This window comes from Cyphomyrmex costatus, unplaced genomic scaffold (assembly GCF_001594065.2).
Source record: "Cyphomyrmex costatus isolate MS0001 unplaced genomic scaffold, Ccosl1.0 scaffold61, whole genome shotgun sequence".
Taxonomy (NCBI): domain Eukaryota; kingdom Metazoa; phylum Arthropoda; class Insecta; order Hymenoptera; family Formicidae; genus Cyphomyrmex; species Cyphomyrmex costatus.
Genome location: NW_017280167.1, coordinates 906,875 through 934,063, shown reverse-complemented (window position 1 = coordinate 934,063; position 27,189 = coordinate 906,875). Strand labels below are relative to the sequence as shown.

Sequence of the window (27,189 nt, the reverse complement as noted above, 5' to 3'; positions counted from 1 at the left end):
TGCCCATCTCTCGCAAGTCGACGGACGGGCTACGTGTACCGGAATATAGCATAACGGTAAAATTTCTGGTACACAAAAAGCCATCACTTAGGCATTCAGTCTTGAACCGCAAGAAACTAATCAGTCATGAGCCTTCTACGATAAGCCACAGATCAAAATTAGAAATCAAAAGGTAGAAATGTGGACCAATCACACAGTGCAGGTCAATTTTGAATTTTTCAACTTGTAACACACGACTTAGGATTTAAGAGCTTAGATGATAACGAACGGCTCGTTGTACAGAATCTATATGAAGGACACTCACCGCTCTCGATGTACGGGACCAGCAGCAGCAGCAGCAGGAAGAGAACGTATCCGTACGTGTCACTGATCATCGTAATACAATATTCCCCGCTGCAGTCGGGACACGCGCCGCGCTGGGATACCTGGCGTCGGCCCTCGCCTGCACCTCTCTCGCGCGGAGGACCAGGAACACAAAACAAAATAGAAAGCCCGGAGTTAGGCGCGACGCGATGCGGCGCGACGCGACACGGTCGCCAGCAACAGGGTCGACCGCGAGACAGGGGGCGGCGGGGTAAGAACGACGCCGTTTAGCACCACCACCTCTCTACCTGTCTCTCTCACACTTCTTCTCGCTCTCCAGCAGCACTGCACACAACACCGAAGACTCGTCTCGAGCACCACGACGACGATGATGACGAGGATAATGATGGTTGGTGGTGATGACGAGCTACTCCGCGCTCCACTCCGCTCCGAGATGAGATAATCTGTATATCATACGTGGGCGACGGCGACGACGCGGACGATCGGCTGCGCTCTCGATACGGCCACCGCCACGACGCGAATATGAACGCGGCGCGCGTCTCCTTCTCTTTCTCTCTCTTCTTCCCTCGTTGTTGCCGTTCTCTCCTTCTCCTCCTCTTCCTCCTCGTTCACCACTCTCGTGACTCTTACACTCTCTCTCTCTCTCTCTTTCTCTCTCTCTCTCTCTCTCTCTCTCGTTTCCGGAGCACGGTCCGAGGTCTACGCCATTATATTCCCGTCGGGAATCGCGCCTCGCACGCGGACACCGCACGACCGTGTGTCGACCGACGCAACCCGCGCACACGCACGACACCGTGCACGATTCGGTCCGCCCCTCGTAGACTGACTTCCGCGACTAACTTCACGCGCGTCGCTCGCTCGCTCGCTCGCTCGCCGTTCCGTCTCGCCTCCTCCTCGCTTTCCCCACGGCTTCGCGGTACGTTCCGCGTCGATGACGAGGCTAACCGTGCTAGCTCGCAAACAGCTGACGGCGCGGGGCCTCCCTGCTGTCGCTTACTTCACGCACGGCGCGACAAGGACCACTCGATATTCAACGAACGCATATCGCAGCGGCAACAACATTCACACACACACACCACATGCTCACTGGGGGACTAAGGGAAGTCGTGCGCGCGCGAACAGTCGCCACCGTCGCCACTGACACAGTCCTACCACCTTCGACCTCCCTGACTACGACCAGCTGCAACAGCCGTGCACGATGCGAACGAACCGCCTGACTGTCTCCGGGCGCTCGAGAAACGACGGTCGCGAGATGGCGGTAGCTATCGCACGGCGCAGCCGCCATCGCGTTTTTCAACGTGACGTCACCAGGCATTGACGCGGCGTACCGTAACGGCCGCGACTACCTTCACGTCGCTCGAACTCATCTCGCCCCCCGCGCGTTTATTTACATGCGTTGGGTTGCGTTCAAAAAAAGTCACCCTGGTATACCCCCATGTATTATCTTATCTTTGCAGAGGCAATTCCTTTTCGCAATAAAATTACTCGCAGATTAAAAATTCCTATTTAACATCTGATTATTAATATTCCTTATTTTATGATGCTTATTAGCATAAAACATTATTTATTAAATTGCTGGTTAATAAGTGATATATTATTACTCCGATTCTGCTCAAAAGACTGAAAAACATCGCGGCGCATAATTTAATTGCAGAATTAGAGATATGTACATACATAAATTCATATAAAAATTGAAGTACTCTAAGATCCGCTTTTTAACCGAATAAAATATGTAGGAATATTTTTAAAAGCAAAATATTAATTGCAATTTTACACAGAGGTTTCCATAATGATAAGAAGCATGCACGTTTTATTTACAATTAGATTATTGACTATTTATTACTAATAATGCTTTGTTAATTTAAGTTTAATAAATTAATTATCTAATTAAAACTTTTATTTTATGTTCTTTTAATCTTAGAGCAGTTCTTTATCGTATTTTACTATTTAACAAGCTTATGACATAAATCACGGACTGCAATGTCATCAGAATTGTTTTCTACAAGGAAATTAGATTTTCATTTATACAAGCGATAAAGAAAATTATCTTTTACTGCTGTAGAGAAATAATATTTACGACATAATATTTAAAGCAATGTTTTAAAATAAGATGTAATAAAATATTTAAATAATAAATTGGTTCATGTTTCTGTTTTTGCAATAAGCCGGGTAGCCTTTAATTGGTGGAATTAATCTCAATATATGTTAATAAAAGTCTCTTTTCGCGGCAAAGTTCTTAGCAATGAATAAAGTCGCTGACAGTTTTGGTTAAATACAAAAATTTCATCAATCAATATGACGAAATACAAAGGGATCACGCCAATTTCATTTTTTATTAACAAGAAGTAAAAACCATCATATGGAATGAAATACACATATTAATATTATTTCGTCTGTTCATTTTCTATCCAAAAGTGCGATATATTAATCTTAATGAGCATAACCTTTTTGACTACACAGCTCAACGATTAAATTAATTAATAAGAATATTAAATTAATTAATAAGATTTAATAAAGTTGAGCTAAAAGAATATCAAAAATTGCATATTTATCCACATTACATATTCTCTTTCTCTCTCTTTCTCTGAAGGCCCAACGAACCGAAGAAATAATTTATTTGATGTAAATTGGAAACAGTAATTTATATACCGAAGCCACTTATCTATTATTAATCTTTTCAATCTTCAACGAATGGAACCTAAAATAATTTGTTTGAATGAAAATGCGTCCTACAGTGAATTCGGATGAATCTATAAATACAGATCGATCCGCACACGTTGGCTGGTACACCGATCATTCATCACGACGTCCTAAGGAACAAATATCTGCTTCGAAAAATGCACAAACGGAATACGAAACGCATTTATCGCAAAATGCTGCGTATTCCTCAACGTATGGATCTAGTAGTAAGCAACGTATATTCAACTCTTTGAACCAGTCTGAAAAATAACTCCATTTCCTCAGCATGCTTCTACTTCGTTTCCGTTTTCAATTCTCCATGCTGTGGATATCGTTTTTCTTTTTGTTGTAAAAACTCGAAATACATCAAAATTTAATACATCAAAAGCAATAATACAGTAGTATACGCATCGCGACATTTGAAAATGAATGAACGGTTTAATTTAATTAAGCAATTAAATAAACTCTCAAGGAACTCTCAGAGTGTAATTGTCATTCCATTTATATTAATCTTCCGAAGCTGACGGTGGATTCATTAAATTTACTCCAAATTATATTTTACAACATATTCATATACAACATATTCATATACATATTACATCTGCAAATTTGAATTATTTTTATGCGTAAGGCTTTTACATATTTAAGTAAAAAAAAATTGCCTAAAATTACTGATTTTGGAGATATTACTTATTTTCACGCTTTATATGAAAAAGAGTGCTATCTTCAAAATTAATAATTTTAGATAAATTTTTTTGATTCTCTTTGATCCTCTTCTATAAATAATTTTGTGGAGTAATAAAAAATTGATTTTTTTTTCCACAAAATTCATAATTTTTAAAAACGAAAAGTTATCTCAAATTATTTAAAATATGTTTAGGTACCAAATAAAGATCTATTTAGATAAAAAATATGGCTTTTTTAGTTTATTTAAACAAACCTAGTGTTTTTTCTATGTAAATTAAGTTATTTTAGATTCTTAAAATTAATCAATGCATCCTTTTAATCAACATAAATTAAATGGGTCTCACAAACTTAGCGTCAGTAACTATGTTACAGATTTTAACGTCAGCTTTGAAGGATTAATATCTGTTACATACCATATGATATGTATAGTATGTATAACATAATTATCGCATTTTGCGACCGTTATCGGATTGAGATATCAATCCTCGAATTGAATTCGCAGCAACGCCATCAGATCAGCATACCGAGAATCGTGAAAGGCGTGTCAACAATCCAAAGGAAGATCAGCGAGACATAACGAGAAATCCCGAGGAAACGGAGCAAACACATAAGAGTGTTGATACGCGCGACATCAATTTGCCACGCAGACGCCGGTCGAAATCCTGCGTTAAACTGCGTTTATGGTGTCTGAGATTGTGCCGCGCGAAGAAAAGATGTTCCCGACGCGTTTTGAGAAAGCCGAGACGGCTTCTCGAACGAATAAAGACACGAAGTAAGGAGAAGTGCGAGAAGCCCGACGATGTGGTGGCGGTTGCTGGTGTATCAACTATGCCGCATCGAGAATCGATAAGGTATCGAGATGTCCCAAAGAAGTCTGAGAGAACTCGTAAACAAGATGAGGCGGTGGAGATTGCAGATAAGGACGTCTCCGAGGACATCATCAAGAAGGAAAGAGGGGAGAGAAAAAAAAGGGAAAAAGAAGAGAGGAAAAGGAAAGTAAGGACAGATAAGGAGGAGAGAAGGAAAGTAATAATGGAAGAAGAGGAGAGGAAAGAGATCCATAAACTCGATGAGCATGTTCCGCAAGCCGTGGACACACGTCTGGTGACGCACGACGATGACCTCGTCGTTGAGGAACGGGTTCCCGTGAAACCGCCATCGATCGTGGACGACTTCGCAAAGAGCTGCTGCTACTTGTGCGCCCAGAACACGCTGGCGATCGCGGCCGCCACTGCGATCTCCAAGCCGGAGCAGTCCGACAAGTGCGTCCAAGTTTCGGCTCATAAATTTCGCGTAGAGACGTTCCCGGCGCTCGATAAGAGCTGCAGCCCGTTGCTACTGGTGCGCACCGTGCAGTCGTCCGTCAAAGTGAGGACACGGGAGACCAGCACACTCTGCCTCGGCACGAGCGCGGTGCCGCGTGCGAAAAAGCACAAGAAGTTTGCCATGTTTCCAGGGTTGACGCGAACGAAGTGCCCGGCGGGACGGCACGCCGCCTGCGAGACTGATAAGTCGACCGCCAGGCGAGACGATAATGCGGAAAAACGTCAGCCGAGGAACGAGAGGTGTTGCGGGAAGAAGAACGCCTGACACGTCGCGAATTTTGTCAAACTTTTACCCGGACTAATTAACGTTTGATTACTCGGCGGAAAGAATAATTATATGCATCGTGAACCCATTAACGCTAGAAGTACCAACGTTTCTTACTTCCTCAGACTCGGTTTTTCATTTTCTGAGTAACTTGTGATTAGACTTATTAACTTTAATCTTGGTTTAACTTACTCTTCATCTTCTTCTAGTTCAAGAGATTAGAAAAAGATGAAGAATAAGTTGAACCGAGGTTAAAGTTAATCTATATTGGTGAAAACGAGCAATTTTGTCAAAACAAGAGTGAAAAAGAAGAGTACTGTCTCTTTTTATATATGCTATTTCATTCTAACTTATACTACCTTACTCGGTCTAATTCGCTGAAGTTGACGCCTATTCAAAAGTTTATTATCTTGTAATCAGACTCTGTTGTAGGGTCTTCATACTTTTTTAATTTTTAAAAAATATAACTTACAATTAGTTGTGTGTGAATTAAATTAAAATTAAACTACATTAGTAGAAACGAGCATAAACAAGTTAAGTTTAAAGTTACAGGAAATAACAGATTTCAACCCATCAAAATACCCTGCATGTATACCAGAATACATAGTTTCTAATAGCTGAAGTCTGTTAATTCCTTATTCCTATGTTTTCCAATTGTACTTCAGGTTTAAACCCAAGTTAACTAGAGAATGAAAAATCTTAAAAGATCGAGCGAATAAATTACTATAAACATGAAGAAAGTGATGGAAGACCAAATATTTCACCAGTATAAAGGACTAATTATTGAAGTCAAAAAATTTCAAAATTATTTTATACAAAAAGTATAATATTCATCTAAAAAGTAAAAAGAAGTCAATAATGACCGTTTAGTGCTCCTAGTGTTAACTTTTCATTATATCACTTCATCTTTACGCTTAAGCGTAAGATACCTTGTAGCTTCCTGCATTTTTCCATCAGATTTTGTTCCTTTGTGCTTGTGCAAGATTTAAGTAAAAGTAACTCGCCGTGTTAAATTACTTCGTCAAAGAGAAAGAATACTTTCGATAGAATATAATTTATTGACGCAGAGAAACTACTTATTCATGGGAGCTTTCCTTTCGATACTATTTCACGTTTTTTTTCTTTGTACGTTTGATAATTCACGATATGCCTCTTCCATTTTTAAGCTACATTGCTGCAGCTCTCCAATAAACTTAACATAGAGATGCGCGACCCTAACTCGAGTGTATATTTGAATTGCACGGTGCATACGAATCACTTCGATAACACATGTAATGCTCTGCGGCTTGGCCCGTATCTACTCGTCGATAAATTATACCCTGCCGCGTAAGCTTTGTTCCATTTGCGCGCGTGTAAGCAGAAAACGTTAAATTATGTATAATAGTACGAATCAGAATCTTACATACACATAATTATTTCAGACCACAAAATCTCCTTATTCTCCTTGCATCCTTCGTGATTCTTCGCTATGTAATTCGACGGATGACACGAAATTTCCTTTGCATCTCGCTCTTTATTAAAGACGATGCGAGGTATATATTTTTTCCTAGCGCACCTTAAATCCTTCAATTAAACCGCTTCTTTGTGCCTTGCTTCATAAGTTCTTCGAGGATGAACACGGCTTTTCTTAACAGCCACTTGGAAGAAAAAAGGAGTAAGACGTTGGGCACTCCGTCTGTATCAACGTCATCTCCATAGCGTTGCCGTATTACTTTCATGTATTCCCTACATAGTACTTTCATACAGCCGTTTGTGTCGCTTCTGCGTCACTTGCACATGACTGCCGCTTGGATGGAATCTCGTCTTGCCGGAAACATGTATAAAGTCGTAAGTCGTAAGTAAATTCAGAGTAAAGTAAATTCAGAGCAAGTGAATTCATCTACCTCTTTCACACATTTTTCCATGCATTACATAAATCCATAATCGTCGTATTTTATATAAGACGAAATGGAATTTAAATAACATATCGTACGTAATTTGGAGTTACTGTCTATCTCCTATGTTATCAGAACGCAATCTTATTCCGTTACTGAAAAAACGTTATGAGTAAATCCAGTCATCTATTTTTCATATTCCAGTAGGTATTACATAAATCTACAATTATCGCACTTTTTATATACAACAAAAGTAATCAATCTAGAAAATAACTGATAATTTGAAGAAATTGTCTATGCAATTGTTATTCAAATATAATTTTGCTTCACTACTGCAAAAAGAAACTCTAAATTCATTATCATCACGAATGAATTTAGAGCATACCTTAACCCGAAATTTTTGCACATTTATAACATAAATATACAATTATCATTTATATACAACAAAGTCTCAATAATATCGAGAAATTTTAGAGAAAGAAGTCACTTTGCAATTCGCACATTTTTACAGTACAGATTCCTTACAATTATATCAATGGTGTCTAAATTTCGAATAAAGAATATGAAGTAACATAAAACAAAGAAGAAAGCAACGCCGAGAACTTTGCAGTAGCCAACGGAAGGTCTTATTGCACTTCGCAATCGTCCGGCCGACGATCGACCAAGTAGTTCGAGTCTGTACTGCGTCAGACCGTATCTGAAGACGATACAGCGGATCGGGTCGGCAAGCTAGAATTCGCGTCGTCCGACAAAGGGGTGCCGAACATCAAAGGCGCCGCATAGTACGGAAGAAGAGGATACTGGGTGGTCGGGAAATACGTCGGTGGAAACAGTCCTTGCCTTTGCGCGATCTTCAGCCTGGATGTGAGCTGCTTCTTCCACTTTGTGCGGCGATTCTGGAACCACGTCTTGATTTGCACCTCGGTGAGATTCAAACACTTGGACAGCTCCATCCGCTTGCTCACGCTGAGATATTTGTCAATCTACGAAGATAAAAAATGTATACAAAGAAATTATAATTTTGTCAAATGAGGTGGTTGTATATTTGAATAACAATTGGAATTAAGGAACCCGCAAGTCATACCTTAAACTCCGCTTCAAGTCTCTCTAGCTGTTTGGCACTATAAGCTTGACGTGGTTTCCGATCGATACCCGGTTTTCTCGATCTCCTGCCACTAGGTTTGGGTGCTGTAAAATAATCAATTCTTATTTCATCGTATTAACAATTACTGAATATCGCCTCGCACAACATAAATTAATTACACATCAATATACAATTTTTTATTCAATAATGTAATTATATTGTTTTATACTGTTTGAATAAAAATTATAATATTTATATAGAAAGTTACTATTAGTTTGTGCTCTACGCGGAATTGATCGACTACGTAGTCATTACTATAATTACATGAAGGCTCCTTTGACAGTTTCTGACACTGGCACTTTCGGAGATTTATTGTGGCGATAATCAAAATTTAATATTCTAATCACGCGTCTTAATTGCACGACTAACTTCGCCAGCTCGTGCTCAATTATCACTTCACGATTTCGTGGCACCATCCGTCGAGTCCTGTCTAGAATCACCGAACATCTCTAAGACGTGTAGGACTGTTTGCAGAATGTGTGACATCCTATAGTCAACATCATCGAGGCGAAGCGGTAACGAGTTGTGCAAACAGTTTATGACGGAGAACGTTTGGATGCGATTATCATCGTAGTGCAAAGAAGTACTACACATTTCCTTTGAAAAGCATATATAAAACATTATAACGTAATTAGTTGCACTAAAATAATAGGATGATTGTTAACTACGTTGGTAAATATCCGCGAATAATTCGTGCTAGACAACAAATACTGACGTGCGATGCAACATTTTAAAGCATAAACAACTATTTTAGTACTATTATATTACATCTAAACTCTCTCTCTGAGCAGATGTACATTTCTTTTTTATTTAATTTCTAAATTTCAAATCAAATTATATTACAAAAATATTTTATTTGATCTGCTAAATGTCTTTTAAAGAAATATCCGTAATTATATTTATATTACTCTGTGAAAAAAATTTATTAAATTTTAATAAATATTTCTTTGAATTGTTCTAGCGGAATATTTACTAAATGTAAACACACATATTTATTAGACACAAGAATCATTAATTTGATTCAACTATCATTAGTTTAAATATTTAGTTATGGTAAGTAAATATTTCTCTAAGACCATTCAAAGAAATATTTATTAAAATGTCTTTTTTTATTAATGTTTATTAATAAAAATATATTTTCTCAGTATATATTATTTATTTCAAAATAATTTTTGATTAAATTTTTGACTCGTATAATTTCATTATTTTTTATTTCCGTAACATTCATTTCCATAATATTTATATACGTTATACATATATAGTATAAGAAAAAATATAATTAATTTAGAAAAATGCTGCGTTGTAAGTATAAAAATCTATAGTGTTATAAAATTGTTTATAAATTGTACATAACGCAATAAATTTTTCTCATTGACAATTTGTTCAAATTCCGAAAATAGCACAAACGCGCGATGAAGTATGCGAGAAACGGGGTACCCAAGATTGCGATGTTTTTACATAGAAATAGAAACTTTTTTTCTGCTTCTTTCTTGTGTTTAATCACCAGTTAGCCGGGCGGCCCTTACACGACAAGTCAACAAATAGATGTCGCATATTTGTACAAGACCTTTACATTTTTACAGAACCCTCCAGCATTTCTACGACTATACGGAGAACACTTTTTACCTTACGAAGAATGGTTAACATAATTATATTTTATACAAAATAATTTACCTCGGATAATTTTAGATAAATTGTATCTTAAGTGAAAACATTTAGATTTTTTCCGCATATTAAAAAAAAAATCTTAATATTTTTTAACCTTATGTTATGCTTCAGAAATCTTTTCCAATTCAGAAAAGATCTAACTATTTTTTACGTATCTAAAGTATATCGACTCACTTAATTTATAACGTTGTGTTAACTATTATGCAAATTCGAAACTCGCAGCAGGTTTTAGAGATTTTAAATGTTTCAATACACGTAATTCTTTACGCTCAATAGGAAACGTGCTAGTGCAATGTATACTGTGTAAATAATGTTTAAGAAGCGCTTTGTTTCTTTATAACAGCTGTAATATCTGTTGAGCTAACATTTTTCTAGCAGCAGAGGACACTTGTAACGTGACGCGTTTATTAAACACAAGAGAAATTCAATTGAATTTAAGTCCTAAAAAATTAAATGTTGTTTTAGTGTATAATCTAGATCAAACTATATGGGACATAAGTTTTGATTATAAATATGATAGACACAATCGCAGAGGAGATGATCGCGTTCTCAGAAATGAAAGACTGCTGTGGTGACCGGAAAGAAGAATACGCACGATGACGAAGAAGAAGAACCGGCGGGACCAAGATTTACGAGTGTACAGAGACATTTAACACCTTCGTGGAAGATAGTTAGACCAACGGTGCTGATAAATGGGCTCCTAACAGTATGGCGGATAGTAGCCGGAAAGGGAGAAACAACGCTATGGCGGATTTTAATCTTATCGCAAAAAAAAAATTACAAAATATTCGGAATTTTAATTAAAAATTGCTGCACGCGCAAAGTTTTTACTGAAATATCTAAAAATTTAGCTCAATAAAGATCTGAAAATATGATAATTTTGTGCAAAAAACTTTTTGCAGTATTGTTCGTCATATGCTTGAATTTCCGCACATAATTATGTTGATGGTCCAACATAATTATTTTCAAATCTATATCTAAATTTTTATGCTTCAACAAAATTCTTTTCCTACGTATAACATGGTAATTTTATTAAAGCTTTATATAGATTTAACAAAGTTATGGAAAATCTATAATATTATAGTTATATTATATTATATTACTTGTATTAAATAAATCACTATTCAAAAGAATGATAAAAATTGTAAGAAATTTTCAATGGAATGGTAAAATATTGAAATTGTGCGTTGTGCGAAATAGCGTTGAGTACCAGGAAAAGTATAATACCACAAAATTCGATTAACGTGCGATTTTTACGCGGTTAAATATTTAATATTTTGCCAGTAACATGCCAAAAACAAGGGGATGCAACAACTGGGCCACTGATGTGTGCCTCGCGTGTCGAAAAGCTGTTATCGCAGGCGCCTCGTATAATATCCAATATTCGTTGAGGCCGAGAAAGAGGGTGCCCATCTCACACCTCTCCCGGCATTGTGCGCGAAAATAGAATTACGGTGGTAAGTTATTACGAGTGGATAATAATTAGAGTCCTTTGTCGTCGCGATTCTCCGAAAGCGTTAGTATCTCAGGCACGAAGAAGAAGCTTTCTAGCATCCGGAAGATTTTTCTTAGACGCCTATAGCGTACTTATTGTACATTTTTATAATTAAATGATAGCATTGAATATACTTTGAAAATCGCAGACAGATTTGATGCAATAGATTTCATTTTTCAATGCATTGAATTTTTCTAAAGGTACAATATAAACTACTATATTGTAGTAATGAAAAATCTCTGCTTTTTAAAACAAGATTGTGACGAATAGATCCGATATACTTTTGTGGGTACTAAATTAGGTTCTAAAAGTCTAATCTTACCTTGTAAACCAAACAGCTGTCCAGGTTTCGTTTGAGCAAACCAGCTGCTATACAGTAATGAAGCTGATGCTAGTGATGTTGCTGAATATGCCGAGGGATCGGATAGTGCACCTTCGGAGTACGGCAATCCCGCATGAGTATACAAACTCCCTTCTATATCTATTAAATTGTATTGCATCGCATTTATTAAATCATACAATCTATTTTTATAAATATTGAAAAAACTGCCATGTATAAATATCTGTTAGATTTTAGGCCAAGATTACATGCAGCCATTTTTTGTCGTACAATTAATTTTTCAAGTCTGTTGATTTACTAGGATAGAAAAGTCCGAGACCCTTTCTATTGAGTGGCCACTTAAATTCGTCGTACGATAAAAAACGGACGTATGTAATCTTGGCTTTAAAGTTCTTTATTTTTCAAAATTTTAAAATAATATACAGTGGCCGATATTTATATAGTTCCCAACACAAAGACTCCAATTGTGATATAAATCCTGAAGTTGTCTTTTAGGTACAAAACAAAGCGTCTTACGTCTCGATTTTAGATACGTTCTGTTATTTGAGTTGGTTCTTGTATGTCAGACAGTGATTGACTTTGTAACTGGCTCTTATAACATCTTAAAATGTGTCTTAATTAAAACATTATTTAGACCGGTAAATAAAAATCGACTAATATAATTTATCCGTAATTGTTTTATTTGTTTATGAATTCACAGGAATTTATATCATGTTATGTTTTATTATATTCTTTTTCTAAATAAAAACTTTAGATGGAACTTTAAAAGTATCGAGTATTCTTCGTTAATATTAAAATTATTTTATTTTTAAAATTATATTATTTTTGACACACAAATACGAAATTTTGTTGATAATAATCTTGTTTTCTGAACACGATTTACATACCAGAACGTGTGGCTGGTATCGCTGTTGGCTTGACAAAGTGTCCCTCTATCCTATCATCCGTATCGTCTTGATCTTCCTCTTTATCTCTGGAATTGTTTATTCTCGAGATTTCTCTTTTCTCATTTCTCCCGAGGATACTGTCAATGGTGAAAGCACTGGACGCTGCAATTGGAGATGAATTTCTTCTTTCGATCTGTTGTTTCTGAAATTCCCTATAACCCTCGCAGCTGGAATCGGATGCATACTCGATAGACTCTCGATTGACAGTCGGTGATATGCAGCCTCTCTCGATGTTGTTTGAAAAGGCTTCGTTTTCACTCGGAAGCGATCGTGTCCGACGAAGATCATAAACGGCATCGTTTATTTTCTCGCGGTGTTGATAGAGTTCCATCTTGTGAAAAATCATCGAGCTCTACTACAATAGACGATTTTGATTTCACTCGAACGACGGCATACGTTCCAACAATAATTTAAATCCGAGCACTTTACATTTAATGTAAACGACTGAAGTAATCCGATAAATTTTTCACGTTTCTCTCTCCTTCAGGTTTCACAGTTATTAATAAAAATTGTTTAGACAGGTTTTTGACTCAATTACAATCCGCCGTATCACTATTTACGCGTACTGAAATCAAATGATTATTTAATTGGTGCAATATTTCGTACGGCAAAAAGTATATACGAGAGTCAGCTGCAAGCGGTTTAACACACGTTTCTTCTTTGATCGATCACACCTGATCTAGTACTAATCTCCCTTCGGACCGTCCGAAAGCAAGTACTTCCGAAAGTATGACAAGTGGCACGTGTCTGTGGTCCAGAGAAGGATCTCCCAACATCCCCACCAACTTCCCGCGGGAAGGTCATCCCGTGAGATTGGAAGAATATCTCGCACCTCGGAAAACCCCCACTTACCCGATATCTTTCTGATCGGAGTAGGGATCGCGGGATCGCGGCGGTTTATAGCAGAGATTTCCTATTTTAGAACTAATAACTTTCTAATTCTATCACATTATTTATGAAATATTTCATCTTTCTTTTTATGCGACTGTATGATCCGTGAAATTCATTAACACGATTTAATGTATAATAGTATTTTTATCAACGAATATATATAAGTATATTAAAAATTAAGAATACAAAATGTATTTGCAGGATTAAAAATTTCAATATCAGTTATTTGATGATTTTTTATCAATAGCCTTCATTAAAATTACACGAGTAATAACATCGAGAGCTTACATTTGTTTTAAGTTTGCCACTTTAAATATATATTTTATTTGCACATACGATATTATATAAAAAAAACTATTACTTCTTTAATTAATTTAATTAATTTTATTATTGTTTTTATCAAGATATCGTGTTTTCTATCGATACGATCGGTATACAGGATAATTTTATAAATTCATACGATGGATCTCCTATACTCCTATTTTATCGAGGCATTCACGCGTTTTATGGTTCTTTCCAAAAAAGTGCTTGAACTCGACGATTCGGCTTGCGCACTAGCAAATTTTGCCGCAGCGAAAAAGGGCTCATCTGGGATCAAAAGGTGGATCTCCGATTGGTCCCAAATGCGCAGGATGCTCGCGCAGCAACCGCCTTCTTTGACCCCTCTATCTCGAAACTTTATGCCGGTAAAACGATGGTCGCTTCTCTCTTTCCTGTTCGCGCTTTAGCAATGGATAAACGCTTCTGCCACGTGAAGAACATCATGAAAAAGCACCGCAAAACACTTCTTCACGCGTTTAGCGAGCTACGCGCAGTGGTTCTCACTGTACCTCAGAAACGTCACATTTCTTTATTATATCTTGACAGTTGTATTTCATGAATATAATAACTTTACAATTTATCAGGAGCGATATTTAACAAGAGTCAGTGGTTATAATATCCCAATTTGGTTTGCACAAAAATCTCAGTTGATTTGATAAATAAGATATTTATTTTTCCAATCTTATTATTGAATGTATTTATATTTAAAAATTTGTAATTTAATTCATAAAGGAAGACACATTTTTCAGCGGTAATTGGGATAAATACTAAGTACCTCTGAAGTAGAAACTATTTCAGAAAAATAAAAGCTTCCGCATTGCGGCGCACGATCCCAGATTTCAACTTCCACCGTTGATGATAGTCCTTATCGAACCATATCGTGCTATTTCTGTTTACGGGAACGGTGTGGCGGCCATTTTCGCGAATGGCGCGTCCATTAGTCTCCGGGCTACCCGTGCCAATCTCAATGTTCATCCTTGCGCGCCGTAAATCCACTCGGCTCCACGCTTCCGCGGCTAAAAGGACCAATGGCGATTGTGAGCCCTTTCTACTGCGCGCCGTCATCGATCCTCTCCCCGATCCACGTCTGAGTTATTTCGTCTTTGTAGAAGAGCATATATCATTCTTTTCATGTACATTAGACACCTCAGCACGCAGTGTCGTGTTCTGAAAACGCAGTCATTATTAACCTTTCAATACTCCCGCTTAGATTTGGATAACATAACTATTATATTGGAAAAAAAGTTTTGTTCTCACAATATAAATAACACTGTAGTTTATATTAATGTTAAACTACTGAATGAGAGTTAGCTATACTATTTGGAAAAATCATTTTCTGTTTTATGTATGAAGAGACATGATTTTATTTGAAATAAGCAATCTTCAAAATTAGAATTCTGTAAGATATATTAAAATAAGATAATATAGCAAAAAGGAGATAACTTATTTGAATTTTTTAAAATATTATTTCGATATTATCATTAAATCGGTGATTCAACCCCCTCACCCTCAGAGAAAAATTTTTTCGATTCGAAGTAATGATTCTTTGTTATACGGTTAAAGAAAAAATTTCCTTGATTCGAACATCATTTTTTGAGTCAAATAAAACAATTTATTTGGCTTTAAAAAGTGATATTTAAATTAATGAAATTACATTCAAAGAAATTTTTTCTTTAACCGTATATCAAAGAAACATTTCTTTAAATCGAAGGAATCTTTTTCTGGATGCTTATCTTATTGTTGCGGCTGGTGAGCTGGTTATTTCTACATAGACATGAATTTACGTTCCCGCGTTGCACACGCTTTTTCGTATGCTGATTATACATGGGGTTGAACATTTTACACGTACTTGCGACTGCGACAAATATTGAATCTTAAATACATGAAGTGAAATGCGCTTAAGGCGCGTCTTAGGTGCGAAGAGAGGAAGTAACGACATGGTCAACGCACACGTTAATTTACGACCGTGGACATTACTTCCTAGAAAATAGTGTGGACGTTTAAACGTTCCTTCCAAACCTTCAATAACAGTTACGTGCTATTCTAAAAATTATTTAAACAGTGAATTGAAATTTAAAAACAACGAGGTTTGCGCGAAATAAAAATGACTGGCATTTCGTGTGAAATCACGATTCGATCATTAACATGGATAGTTCTCATCTGATACATTCGAAGCATCAGCATGGATAAAGCGCGATTATTTGCGATTTATTTGCTTCATATGCCATCCACAGCAGCGTTCATCCGTAAATGTTTCGAATAAACGATCCATTTGCTCGCTGCGAAGTTTACTCCCACGTTTGATGCACGCTGCGCTACGTAATTGAAACGATCAATCAAACACCTGAGAAAAGGAGGGTGAGCTCACGCGTGCACAAACCACAGGTTGCGTTCACGCAAAAGGGGAAGTGCGAACATTTCGGACAATTAAGAATCGCATCCTTGCTGTCCTATTAAAAATATTCTGTAGCATGCCCTGTGTATTTTAAAAGCATTAAACTTGAAAGAAAAAAGAATATTATATAAATATTTTAATACTCCAATCTATATTTGCAAAAATCTACTTTCTCATTTTTTCCTCTGCATTGTGTTATAAGTTCTGATTATATAATTTTTAAGGAAAATTTTAAATACTATATTTATAAACGATAAATAAACAAAAATAAAGCTAGATTCAATTTTTTTATTTTTGTCTGATACACCGGTAGTTCTGCCACCACGACACCATTAATAATCGCGTGAAAAACGTTTATTTCAGACGGTAGGACGAGACGTGAGAGACGCGAGAATTCTTTCGAAACTGCGCGATTAATTTTCAGTAAGCTTGGAGTATAACTGGCCGCTTTTGGTGTGTGTACAGATATAGCCACTCTCGCGAGATATTAGACAGGTGAGCGCGTTCCCAGGGGAACAAAGGCCCCATTACCCTGTCTTACCACCTCGACCCGGGCAGACATCTCGACAGACCCTCCACTCTTGAAACATTCATAAGAGCGTTGTAAGTGGTTTTTAATAAACGTATTTAATCATGAGTGTCGGATTACGAATTAAATCGGTGGGTGCTGTCACCAATCAGGGGGATTAGTCATGAATCTAAACAGATGTACAACCCGCTTTTTGCAGGTATGCGGGTGTTTTGTCTTTCGGTCTCTTTATGTGGCATCATTTTATTTTACAGCTTTATAACTTTTCTAATAACAATTCAAAATAAAAAATATTTAGATTCCTAATATAATTTTTCTGATAATGCCGCTCATTTGTTACAACAGCGATACAATTCAAAGGACAAAGATTTACGGAAAATAAATTTGAATATTTGAATCATTATAATTTTATAATAATTTTAAAATGCAATTTTGGTAACTAATTACAGAAGAATAAAAGTATGTTCTTTTAAAATGATAACATTTATGTAACATAAAAGAAATCTTTTAAATCTCTTACGTTTAAAAGATATTTAAAAGACATTTTTTAGATATCTTATATAACATGAATGATTCTGAGTATGTTCTTTCTTTTTTATGATTGTATTCTCTTTTCTTGCAGCAGTATAAAAATGACAATTTTTTTAGTTTTATCGTTGTAACAAATGACTGAAAAGAATTTAGTGAATGTTTCTTTTAATGTAAGTTATACAATTTAAAGATCATGTTAATTTATTATTACATTATAAATTTATAATATTAAAATTTTTTAACGTATTAAATTTTTTCATGTTATACGTATATAATAGTTATTTATTAATAAATATCTAATATAATAAAATTGGTGATTAGATAGACTCGTGAGATAAAAATAAAAAAGAAATAATAATGCCTAGTCGAGTCAATGCACTTGGTGTTGGTTTGATGTAGAAAAGAGTTTATTGTAGATATGTACATTTACGTTTCGATCCTAGTTTGGATCCTTATCAAAATAAATGTCTAATTTATTACATGTCATTGTGCTACCTGGAACACTTTATAATGTTTTAATAAATATCCTTTCTCCTAATTTTATTAACTTTCGAACATTGTCACTTTAAAAAATTATATATATACATGTGTATAGTAAATCAGATGAGGTCAATATTCTTTTTCAGCGTACTTAAAACTGTTATAACCAAGCCTAGACAACGTTACGGTTAAAGCAATTATTTCTAGCAGACAAGTGGATTATTACAAGAGCGTGTCGCCTTCTCTTCAGTTACAATCATCTCTGCGTTTCAGTACGCTCTCGTGGCACAACTAGAATGGCACTAGAAAAATTTCCAGAACGCGGTAAAATATGTTCATTACGATCTTACAAAATGATATATATTTTGGAAATCTTTTTTATAATTTATACGGTATCGGCGCAAGAATGTTATGACGACGGCAACGAGTTTTGCTTCAATCAAAACGACATACTTTCCGTGGATCTTTTACCTGGATCGTTTTTATTCAACGATCAGTACAAAAACAACGTTCCTAAAACAGTGATAAACGAAACCGTGGATGGTTCATTCGACAGAGCCTTAAACGAGATGGAATATCATAGGTAATGTAATGGGCTTTCTACAATAATTAACTAAGTTTAAATCTTAAGGGGATTCTAAAGTCACATTGTTTCTTTTTGCAAATTACTAGTCCGTGGACTACTATTTCTTAATAATGCAGATTGCATAACTTTTATCTCGTTTTTATATAAAGCAATTGTTGTCATAATGTGATAGCTCTGGAGCGCCATTGAATTAAGAAATAGTAAAGTTCTTAATTTTGAAATTTTTTGTTGTTCTTAGCATAAATGCCATCTCACAGATATACGTATTAATGCGTATATACTTTAATCATGAGTTATGTTCAGGTTCTCATTCGGGTGCTACTCAGCTATTACTCTATTCTTATTGTTTACCGAACGTTAAACAACGATGATATAACACTCTGGAGAACACCCAAATCAGTATCTCAACACGCTCTTGGAAAAAGATTTTCGTATCTGTAAAAAGGGAAAAATTAAATGTTATACAAAATTATATGATTTAATCGGTGATACAGACACAGCTTTAGATTCCGTGAGAAATTGGCCAATATTATTATAATCAATTATTCTTTTCATATTCGACTGTGATTAATTTCTTATGACTTAACGCGTAAATAATGGCTTATTGCGTAGAAATCTCATAAATGGTAACGAATCAATATGGAAATTTCGATATGCAATATTGATATTAAATTAATCAATATATTAAATTTATAGGAAAAGAATGAATGAGTATCTTTGTCATGGCTACATAGCGGAAGAAATTTTTAAAGAAGTGAGCACTCCTAGAGTGAAGCGACATCCCGAATCATCGTCATCCAATTTAAATCACAACTTCTTAAGCGACGATAATGTTACAATACACGATAAACTTTTAGCGGATGAAGGAAGCACAAAATACAAAAACTGGTTGCAAAGGTATCTATGCCAAAATATTAAAATTTTTTATAATTCAAGTTATATTTGTATAACTAATAATGTTTATTTGAAAATCTGATAGACTTTATGTAACTGTATAACATAATTTTTTATTATAGAGCATTTTATTAACTTAATTTTATTTTTCTTTAACAAATTGTTTTAAAAAACACTTTTTTTAAATTAAAATTAAATTAAAAATATTTGAGGACAGGGCATTTAAAAGATATATTTTAGTTTTTTGAAATATCGTTTATAATTTTGTAATATATATATATATATATATAAAGAGAGAGAGAGAGAGAGGAGAGAGAGAGAATGCTGCAAAATAAAAATAAAATTTCTTTAATTTCTATCATATAATAATATAATAACAATGTAATAGAATGACGACACTAAACGATGTGTATCGACATTATGCGCCTCATAAAATAATAAAAAAGAAACAGGATATTCAGCACGATGATATTGAGGAGTTCGATGGCGAAGTGACGGGATACGCGATGCAAGCTCCTCTGCCATCGAACGGAAAAGTTGGCATTTATGATCCCTCTCATGAAGGTAAATTACAAAACCAATTACAGAACATGACACATTATGTGAAAAACTTGGTGAGATGTGATATTTACATATCTTATACGTATAGATGACGTGCTACCATCATCAACGGGACATCATGCTTTTCATTACGGATCTTTGCTTGGCCATCATCACGGTGGTGATCACTATGGACATCATGCTGACTTCTTCCCATTTGCTCACGAAGAATACTATTATCATCATCAAGACCATGAAGAGGATCATAAACCCTCTTATTCCAAGGGAAAAGGCAGTGAACTCTCGCTTAAGGAATTCTTCGAAATTGCACTCACAGCACTTGCATTCTTATCATTCGGATTATTCATTATTCAGCTTATATGTAATGCTGCGGTATTAAAAAAATTTTGTTTTAAAAATACGTACTTCTTTTCTAAAATATCTTTCTAAAAATAAGAACAAGAATAAAATATTTAATACAAAAGGAGAGTCATGCATGTAACTTTGATGGATAAATTTGAAAATGTTATATTTCAGGATAATACCAGTAGGCGAAGGAAGAGAGATGCGATTTATCTTTCCTCATCTACCATTAGCAACGAGGACTTGAACGAATTAGCCCATCGCGTTTTGAGGTCCATCGAAGCCGCAATGGTTGCCGAAGCAGATTCTGGTAATTGTCTGCGCAGGATACTGTGTGAAGATAATCAATACTCCAAAGAAACTAAAGATGATCGCAGAATTTGGATTCCCGTTTGGAGGTAACAGATTACGCAACAGCAATTATAGGAATCTCACAATCGATGGGAGATACAGACTTTTATTGTCTCGTGAATAAGTAATATCATTGGTCGGCGAATTTGAAATTATATTCCAAAACCGATAACATCAACACCCTCTTTTTCAGCTTGGGCATGAGTTGGTTGTCGGGTAGAATGCTGTACAGGACTCCATGGTCGGCAATGTTGGATTCTGTGAAGGCATCCATTCTAGGCTTGGGTGGAATCGATTGCGTCTCTTTCTACCCGGAATGCGATCTCGAGAGAGAAAGGATTAAAAGGCGTCGTAGAAAAAAGAAATAAGCGATGCTTTAAAAATTCAAAATAAAATTATAAGTTAAACAGTTCCCCCCATGATTAGAGAGATTCATAAATAACATGCTCGAAATAGTTTAAATTTATAAATTGTTTTATTATATCGTAATAAATGATATGATTAAATCATTTATGATTTTATCTGTTATCGCTGTTATCGACATCGTCTTGATGAATATATTTATTATCACCATCACGTGAAATTGGTAGAAGCGTTGCATATCTGGATCCACTAGGACATACATGGATAACATTTCTATCACCTCGTTCCTGTAATGGCTGACGATTTGTTAAAATTGGCATTTTACGTTCGTCACATAACGTTCGAAACTCTGCAATCTTAAAAAATAAAAACAAGACTATTATGAAATAAAAATTAACTATGTGACAATATTATTTTATTTAATCATTACTTAGTTCGTTTATTAATAATAATTCTTGTTTCAACATGGCATAAGTTACTTGATCAATGGATATTCCTAATGGTTCTCTGCTTATTAGCCAAAGTACGCTATTTCTAATATTTGTCATGGTTATGGAACCCCAATAAACAAAGTAATCACGTTGAAAGCATCGCATAATATTTATTATAGGAAAAGGTATTAAACGGATGGAAGAATGAGCTGCTTGGATAAAGGGTAATGTGTTTATGATATCATCCAGAAGTGGATTAGGCGCTGCCTGTAGCTGTATGTAATATTATTTCTAAAATATACCTATTATTTTCTTAAATATCTAAAGACATGTTTTTATTCGAATGTTAAAATCAAATTTAAACGATTAAAAAAATAATGTATAAAAAATACTCTAATATAAAATTATTACTTTATAGAATTAGTTTAGTTAAAATAAATTTTTTTAATACCTGGAATAAGTACACTAATATAGTAACACCATCATGTTGACGAAGAGCCGCTATTTGAGTACCGTAATCACTCTTATAATGCACTGCATGTAGTTCCATTGGCATGCTTTAGGAATAAGAGCGTTTAAATCAAAAGAACAGATAAAAAAATTTATAAAAATGTAAAAATATAAAACCTTCCACCGTCAACATGATGTTCACTGCCGTCCATATCGGTTTTACCCCAATGAAAATGAAGCTGTGAAAAAACATAACTGCTGATAAAAGGGCCACCATACAAATACGGCTCTTCTTCACGCCATGTTGCACTAAGCATGACTATAAATAATATATGCAATTATTTTATTAGAAGTGAATATTTGCACATTGAATGTGACTCTTATTTTTTACCAGTATATCCAGTGTTACTGAGTTTTAATTTTTTTGGCGTGACATTATAATTGACCCACTGTATAGGATTTAGATTCACGACGTTCATATAGCTGATGTTCAAATCGATTGGTGATCTTAGCTTGCCATCGGTATGAGCCAAATTCTGTATAAATCTAACTGTTTCTTTCTTGTGTTCATGGGAATCTATGTATGTATATATAATTATTAGAAAAGTGACATTTAACAGTATAAGCATTTTAGAGGGATATAAAAAATATAACTTTAAATTATATCCCACCTGTCGAAGAATTCATACCGATATATCATACGATATACATTACTTATAAATTTAAATGTATAAATGCACCAAATATAACACTTCATTAATTTTGCTTCGTCTGAACTTTATTTCAAATATTTTATCGATACCGAGAATCATCGATAATAGAGCACTTTCCATATTTAAAATGAAAGTGTACTTTTAGAGCAAAACCATAAAATTGCACCATTTATTTTTTTATATACCATATATTTTTCAATAGATTACTGGCATAAATTTATGATGATTGAAACTATTTGTTTAGACATGTACGTTTACATATGTGTATGCGTGGCATGTATACCATTTATTTACTAATATTACGAAGGAATATTTTTTAATTTAATAAAAACAAACTTTTCTATATTAAAAACTTTTAATTAAATAAAATTTGAATATTGAAATATAAATTTAATTTGAAACTTTAATACACATGTTTATAAAACTTTTTTAATAACTTTCTATTTATAACCTCACACAATTAACCTATTTAACATACAAACTGTCACAACAATAAACTAATATATGATATTAAGATGATTAATTAATATCACGGGAAAAAGGTAATATTTATATTTCTTTCACTTATAAAGGAAAAGAAAGAAACGTGGCAATTGTAATTAAAAATAACAGATTTATACATAAAATAAAAATTTTAGATTGTTATTCAAGAGAATTGAGACATTGAAGATAAAAGAAAGACAAGATATGAAATAATTGGTTCTTTGAAAATGGATTTTGCACGAAAAATCGGTAAACCTGATAAACCTCAAACCTGGAAAAAAACTCGTCAACCACTCGTAACAACTAGGGATAACCTTCTCTCTGGAGATACATCCTTTTCGGAAGATCGTCGCTTCGTAAATTGGAAGAAATGGCTCGCTGACCATAAGAAGCAAAATCGTTACATAGAATTTGTTACCGGTCGTTTGCAGGGTGATCAGCTACAGAATTCTTCGGAAAAATTTCGTTCTTTTATTGAAATGAAAAACCTAATGGAACACGCCGCTATACCTGTGATCTCCGATAAGTATCGTGGTAGACCAGAATTCCTACCAGGCGATGCTTGTCTGCCGGAAGTATCCTCGGTTCCTAGCAAAAAGGACCTGATTTTTCCCTCGGATTTAATGTATGTTGGATTGCCAGACCTAACAGTAAAAGAACGTGATCTCGCCATGCCAAAAAAGGAAGAATTCTGGAAACGCAACGAATATCTAAAAACGCGTAAACTTGAACTTGCTGAAAAAATTGCATTAATGGTACCTAAGGAGCCGGAAATGGCAACATTGGCCATTCAAGGACACGCCTATCAGAGAAAGAAACTACCACTACTACGAATTCCGCCGATAACTATTACTGAAGATAAGCCTTGCGAGGACACTGATCAGGCAATAATTCTAAAGATTCAAGATCGAGAGTTTGTCTGGGAAAGATCTCTCTTCAGAACGGAGCCAGTAGACACCGATCCTATCATTTGGTCTCTGACTTTTACGAGTAAGATTGACAACCGAATCGAAAAAGAGATCGTCTTAGAGAATAAAGGAACCAACGTTATAGTGTATCATTGGCGATACTCGCCCTTTCGAACGTATGGCATGTCCTTCGAGAAATACAGCAGTCAATTCTTCTTCAATAAAACGAAAGGGCTCATACTTCCAGGGCAGATGGTAAAGATCAAGGTATGGTATCAGTCCAGAACGTGTGGAGTTTTTATTGAATACTGGCGGTTCATCACGGATCCGAAATTAAGTTCCTCGACGTTTATGTTTCGGTTTTGGGGCTGCACAACCGATACTCAAAATACAAAATTGATCGATTACCAAATGATCGATGAATACCTGAATCGCTGCATTCGAGACTCAACGATACGTTCAATTATTGAGGAAATTCTAGATAAAGTGGAGCACAGTGAGTCAGCAGAGCCTCCTCCTGAGACGTTACTTTCGCAAAGTGACTTGTTTGTCTCTCTGAATCCTTGTTATCATTATCATCCAAATATCATAATGCAGTTACAGAAAATATATTCTAATGTTACCGGTGAAAGCACATCGACCTGGAACTTGTCGCTGAATTTCCTCCGAGATATCCTTTTACAGATAGAAGATACAAACTACAGACGCGACATGCTCGCCCGATTTAACGAACTTTGCAAACAAAGTCTCAAATCAAAATTGTTTGAATCCAATGTTGAATATTCTAATAAATATAACGCTGTATATAACATCTTATGCACTTTTGCGAATCTGTTTGAAAATGAAAGTGAACTTGCAAAAAGAAACAATCTAATACGAGAAGACTTTGCAACGTTGATAGAAGTTGAGCAGAAATTGACACCTTTTTCTCAAAGATTCAATAACAATTTGCAAGAACTACATAGCAAGACATTAAATGATCAACCAAAAACTGTACTAATGCAAGAAGGAAATGAAAGTTTCAATTTAGATATGCAATCTTATAGAGAAATATTTTTTATTCGTATATATACAGCTCTAAAGGAAGCAATAGAACGAATTTGCGCCATTATCGATTCTTTCCATAGACTTGATGAATTAAAGTTTAAAATATAACGGTATCATATCGATTTTTAAGCAGTAACGAATAATAAACTTCGAAATTTTTTATAATTCATTTATATATGAAATATATATTGTACATATTTGACGTATAGTATATATTATGTTATGTAACATAAAAGAATAATTTTATTTTAAACGTGTTGCAAAAACTTGAAATATTTAGACAATTTCTGTTAAAATGTTATAAGAAATTAAAAATGTTAAAAATATATAGTAGTTTATTATAAATTTAAAGTAATATATGTAAATTTTTTTTAAGAAACAGCTAAAAATACTTGTTGTCCTCGTAAAGGTTGAACATCTCTCCAATTCGATTTTATAAATTCGCCATTTTTATCCTTTAATTTTCGAAACTCATTAAGCTGAAAATTTTATTAGTTACGTATACATATATGCATTTTATCATTATATATTAATTCCAATATTCCATAAGTATTAAATATTAATTATATCAATAATGATAAATATAGAAAAAGATAATTACTAAAAAAAGTTTTTAAATCATATTTGTGTTGTTCATGTTTTTAGTATAAATAACTCAAATCAAATAACTAACTTGACAAGATTGTATAGGAATAATAACTGGAAATACGATCCACGTAGCGCATTCCAGATTAGAATCTTCACTGTGGGATCCTTGATATGTATAATAATGTGGACAATCTGTCGCTACTCGCATCCAAGATAAAGAATCTAAACATCACAAAAATGTCAAATTTGAAATATTATTTTATTCTTTGAACAGAATAATGTTCCACGTTTGACAGATAATTCTTTGAATATTAACTTGCTGGAATGTTTGTCTCTGATCCAACATTCTGAATGTACTTTAGATTTTCAGAGATTCTTTCAAATTTAACATTGTTCCATTGGGAACATCCTGATTGAACCTATGAAACAAAATTGTTAATAATGAATGAAAATAAACTATATGATTATGAATAATATAAGCAAATGTACCAAGAATAAATAACTTAACACGCAAAGACCGTCTTGATGTTTCAAACATTCTTCAAAGGTGAGGTACTTTTGGTTCCAATGCACTAAATGGCATTCCATGGAATACCTAAGTTAATTTTAAATAAAGTTTATTACAGTTTATTAAAAATTACACTAAAAGACTCTAATGAGATAAAGTTTAAATATGCAACTTTTTAATTATATTATTGTATATTTTTATCTTAAATTATTGCTATTGAAGTTAAGTGATAATTCTCACCAAGTACCATTGATCGTATGTTCAGCACCTCTACAATCATCTTCGCCCCAGTGAAAATGTGCGTCATGAAATTCGTATACGTCATTTATGAACGGTCCACCAGATACTGTTGATGGGATCCTATCGCCGTTCAAAAAAATAATTGCTGACAAAAAATTTAATATCTAATCACACGATACAATGTTAATGAAATTATTTTGACATAAAGTTACCTTTTTTGCCGTCATTGAACAAAATTGCATTTCCATCCTTTAACCAGTGGCCATTTAAAATTAATGGTGGAAATCTCGTACGTCGCACAATTTTGTCGTTTAAATCGATCGGTGCCTGGCCACTTTTTAAACCTTAAAATATTCACATATAGTATACAATTTGAAACATGCATAACCTGATATTACTATTTCTAATACTTTACTTACCTATAGTTTTCATATAACTTGCCATTATTGCACTAATTAAAAATTATTTGATGCAAAACAAAATATAATTAGAAAATTTGATACAAAATGTAAATATATTTTAAAATTGTGTCATTTTATATTTTTTATATTAATTTAAATATAAATCTATAAGTTACTCTAATTTTTGAAGTTAGCAGTTATACATATATTATATGTAGTTATTTGTACACTGTTTGTATTTTATATTGCCATAATTATAATATAAAAATATATTATTTAATTACAAAATTTTGGACTATCAGCAGAAAAATAAAATTCTTATCCATACTTTTTATAAAATAAAATGAAAATGCATTAAGGAGGTCCTATTTTACATAAAGTATAAGCCGGATTTACAGCAAGCAAGCAAATGCAAACAATATATTTCA

General features: G+C 34.4%; 6 protein-coding genes across 6 annotated transcripts; 3 read left to right on the top strand and 3 right to left on the bottom strand.

Moving 5' to 3' along the window:
• Positions 1-2,927: 2,927 nt before the first annotated feature.
• Positions 2,928-5,403, top strand: LOC108779708 (nucleolar protein 58). Its single transcript, XM_018547171.1, has 2 exons — positions 2,928-3,230; positions 4,193-5,403. Exons 1-2 carry the CDS (start codon positions 3,041-3,043, stop codon positions 5,278-5,280), a joined length of 1,278 nt encoding a protein of 425 aa, XP_018402673.1. The 5' UTR covers positions 2,928-3,040; the 3' UTR covers positions 5,281-5,403.
• Positions 5,404-7,840: 2,437 nt separating this feature from the next.
• On the bottom strand, positions 7,841-13,079 carry LOC108779674 (homeobox protein engrailed-2-B). The gene is made up of 4 exons (XM_018547133.1): positions 12,689-13,079; positions 11,784-11,942; positions 8,239-8,342; positions 7,841-8,137 (listed from the first exon to the last, which is right to left on the bottom strand). The coding sequence occupies exons 1-4, from the start codon at positions 13,077-13,079 to the stop codon at positions 7,841-7,843; spliced, it is 951 nt and encodes a 316-aa protein (XP_018402635.1).
• A 5,217-nt stretch (positions 13,080-18,296) lies between these two features.
• LOC108779735 (uncharacterized) lies at positions 18,297-20,997 on the top strand. The gene is made up of 6 exons (XM_018547210.1): positions 18,297-18,478; positions 19,178-19,378; positions 19,764-19,939; positions 20,025-20,355; positions 20,461-20,676; positions 20,823-20,997. The coding sequence occupies exons 1-6, from the start codon at positions 18,465-18,467 to the stop codon at positions 20,995-20,997; spliced, it is 1,113 nt and encodes a 370-aa protein (XP_018402712.1). The 5' UTR covers positions 18,297-18,464.
• A 150-nt stretch (positions 20,998-21,147) lies between these two features.
• On the bottom strand, positions 21,148-22,602 carry LOC108779673 (carbonic anhydrase 1). The gene is made up of 6 exons (XM_018547132.1): positions 22,545-22,602; positions 22,265-22,450; positions 22,051-22,192; positions 21,875-21,980; positions 21,472-21,696; positions 21,148-21,348 (listed from the first exon to the last, which is right to left on the bottom strand). Exons 1-6 carry the CDS (start codon positions 22,558-22,560, stop codon positions 21,148-21,150), a joined length of 876 nt encoding a protein of 291 aa, XP_018402634.1. The 5' UTR covers positions 22,561-22,602.
• Positions 22,603-23,296: 694 nt separating this feature from the next.
• Positions 23,297-25,132, top strand: LOC108779736 (MYCBP-associated protein). The gene has a single exon (XM_018547211.1). The coding sequence runs from the start codon at positions 23,297-23,299 to the stop codon at positions 25,130-25,132; it is 1,836 nt and encodes a 611-aa protein (XP_018402713.1).
• A 263-nt stretch (positions 25,133-25,395) lies between these two features.
• Positions 25,396-26,857, bottom strand: LOC108779672 (carbonic anhydrase 3). Its single transcript, XM_018547131.1, has 7 exons — positions 26,780-26,857; positions 26,573-26,704; positions 26,361-26,505; positions 26,102-26,207; positions 25,929-26,031; positions 25,698-25,834; positions 25,396-25,503 (listed from the first exon to the last, which is right to left on the bottom strand). The coding sequence occupies exons 1-7, from the start codon at positions 26,802-26,804 to the stop codon at positions 25,396-25,398; spliced, it is 756 nt and encodes a 251-aa protein (XP_018402633.1). The 5' UTR covers positions 26,805-26,857.
• Between the last annotated feature and the right edge of the window lie 332 nt (positions 26,858-27,189).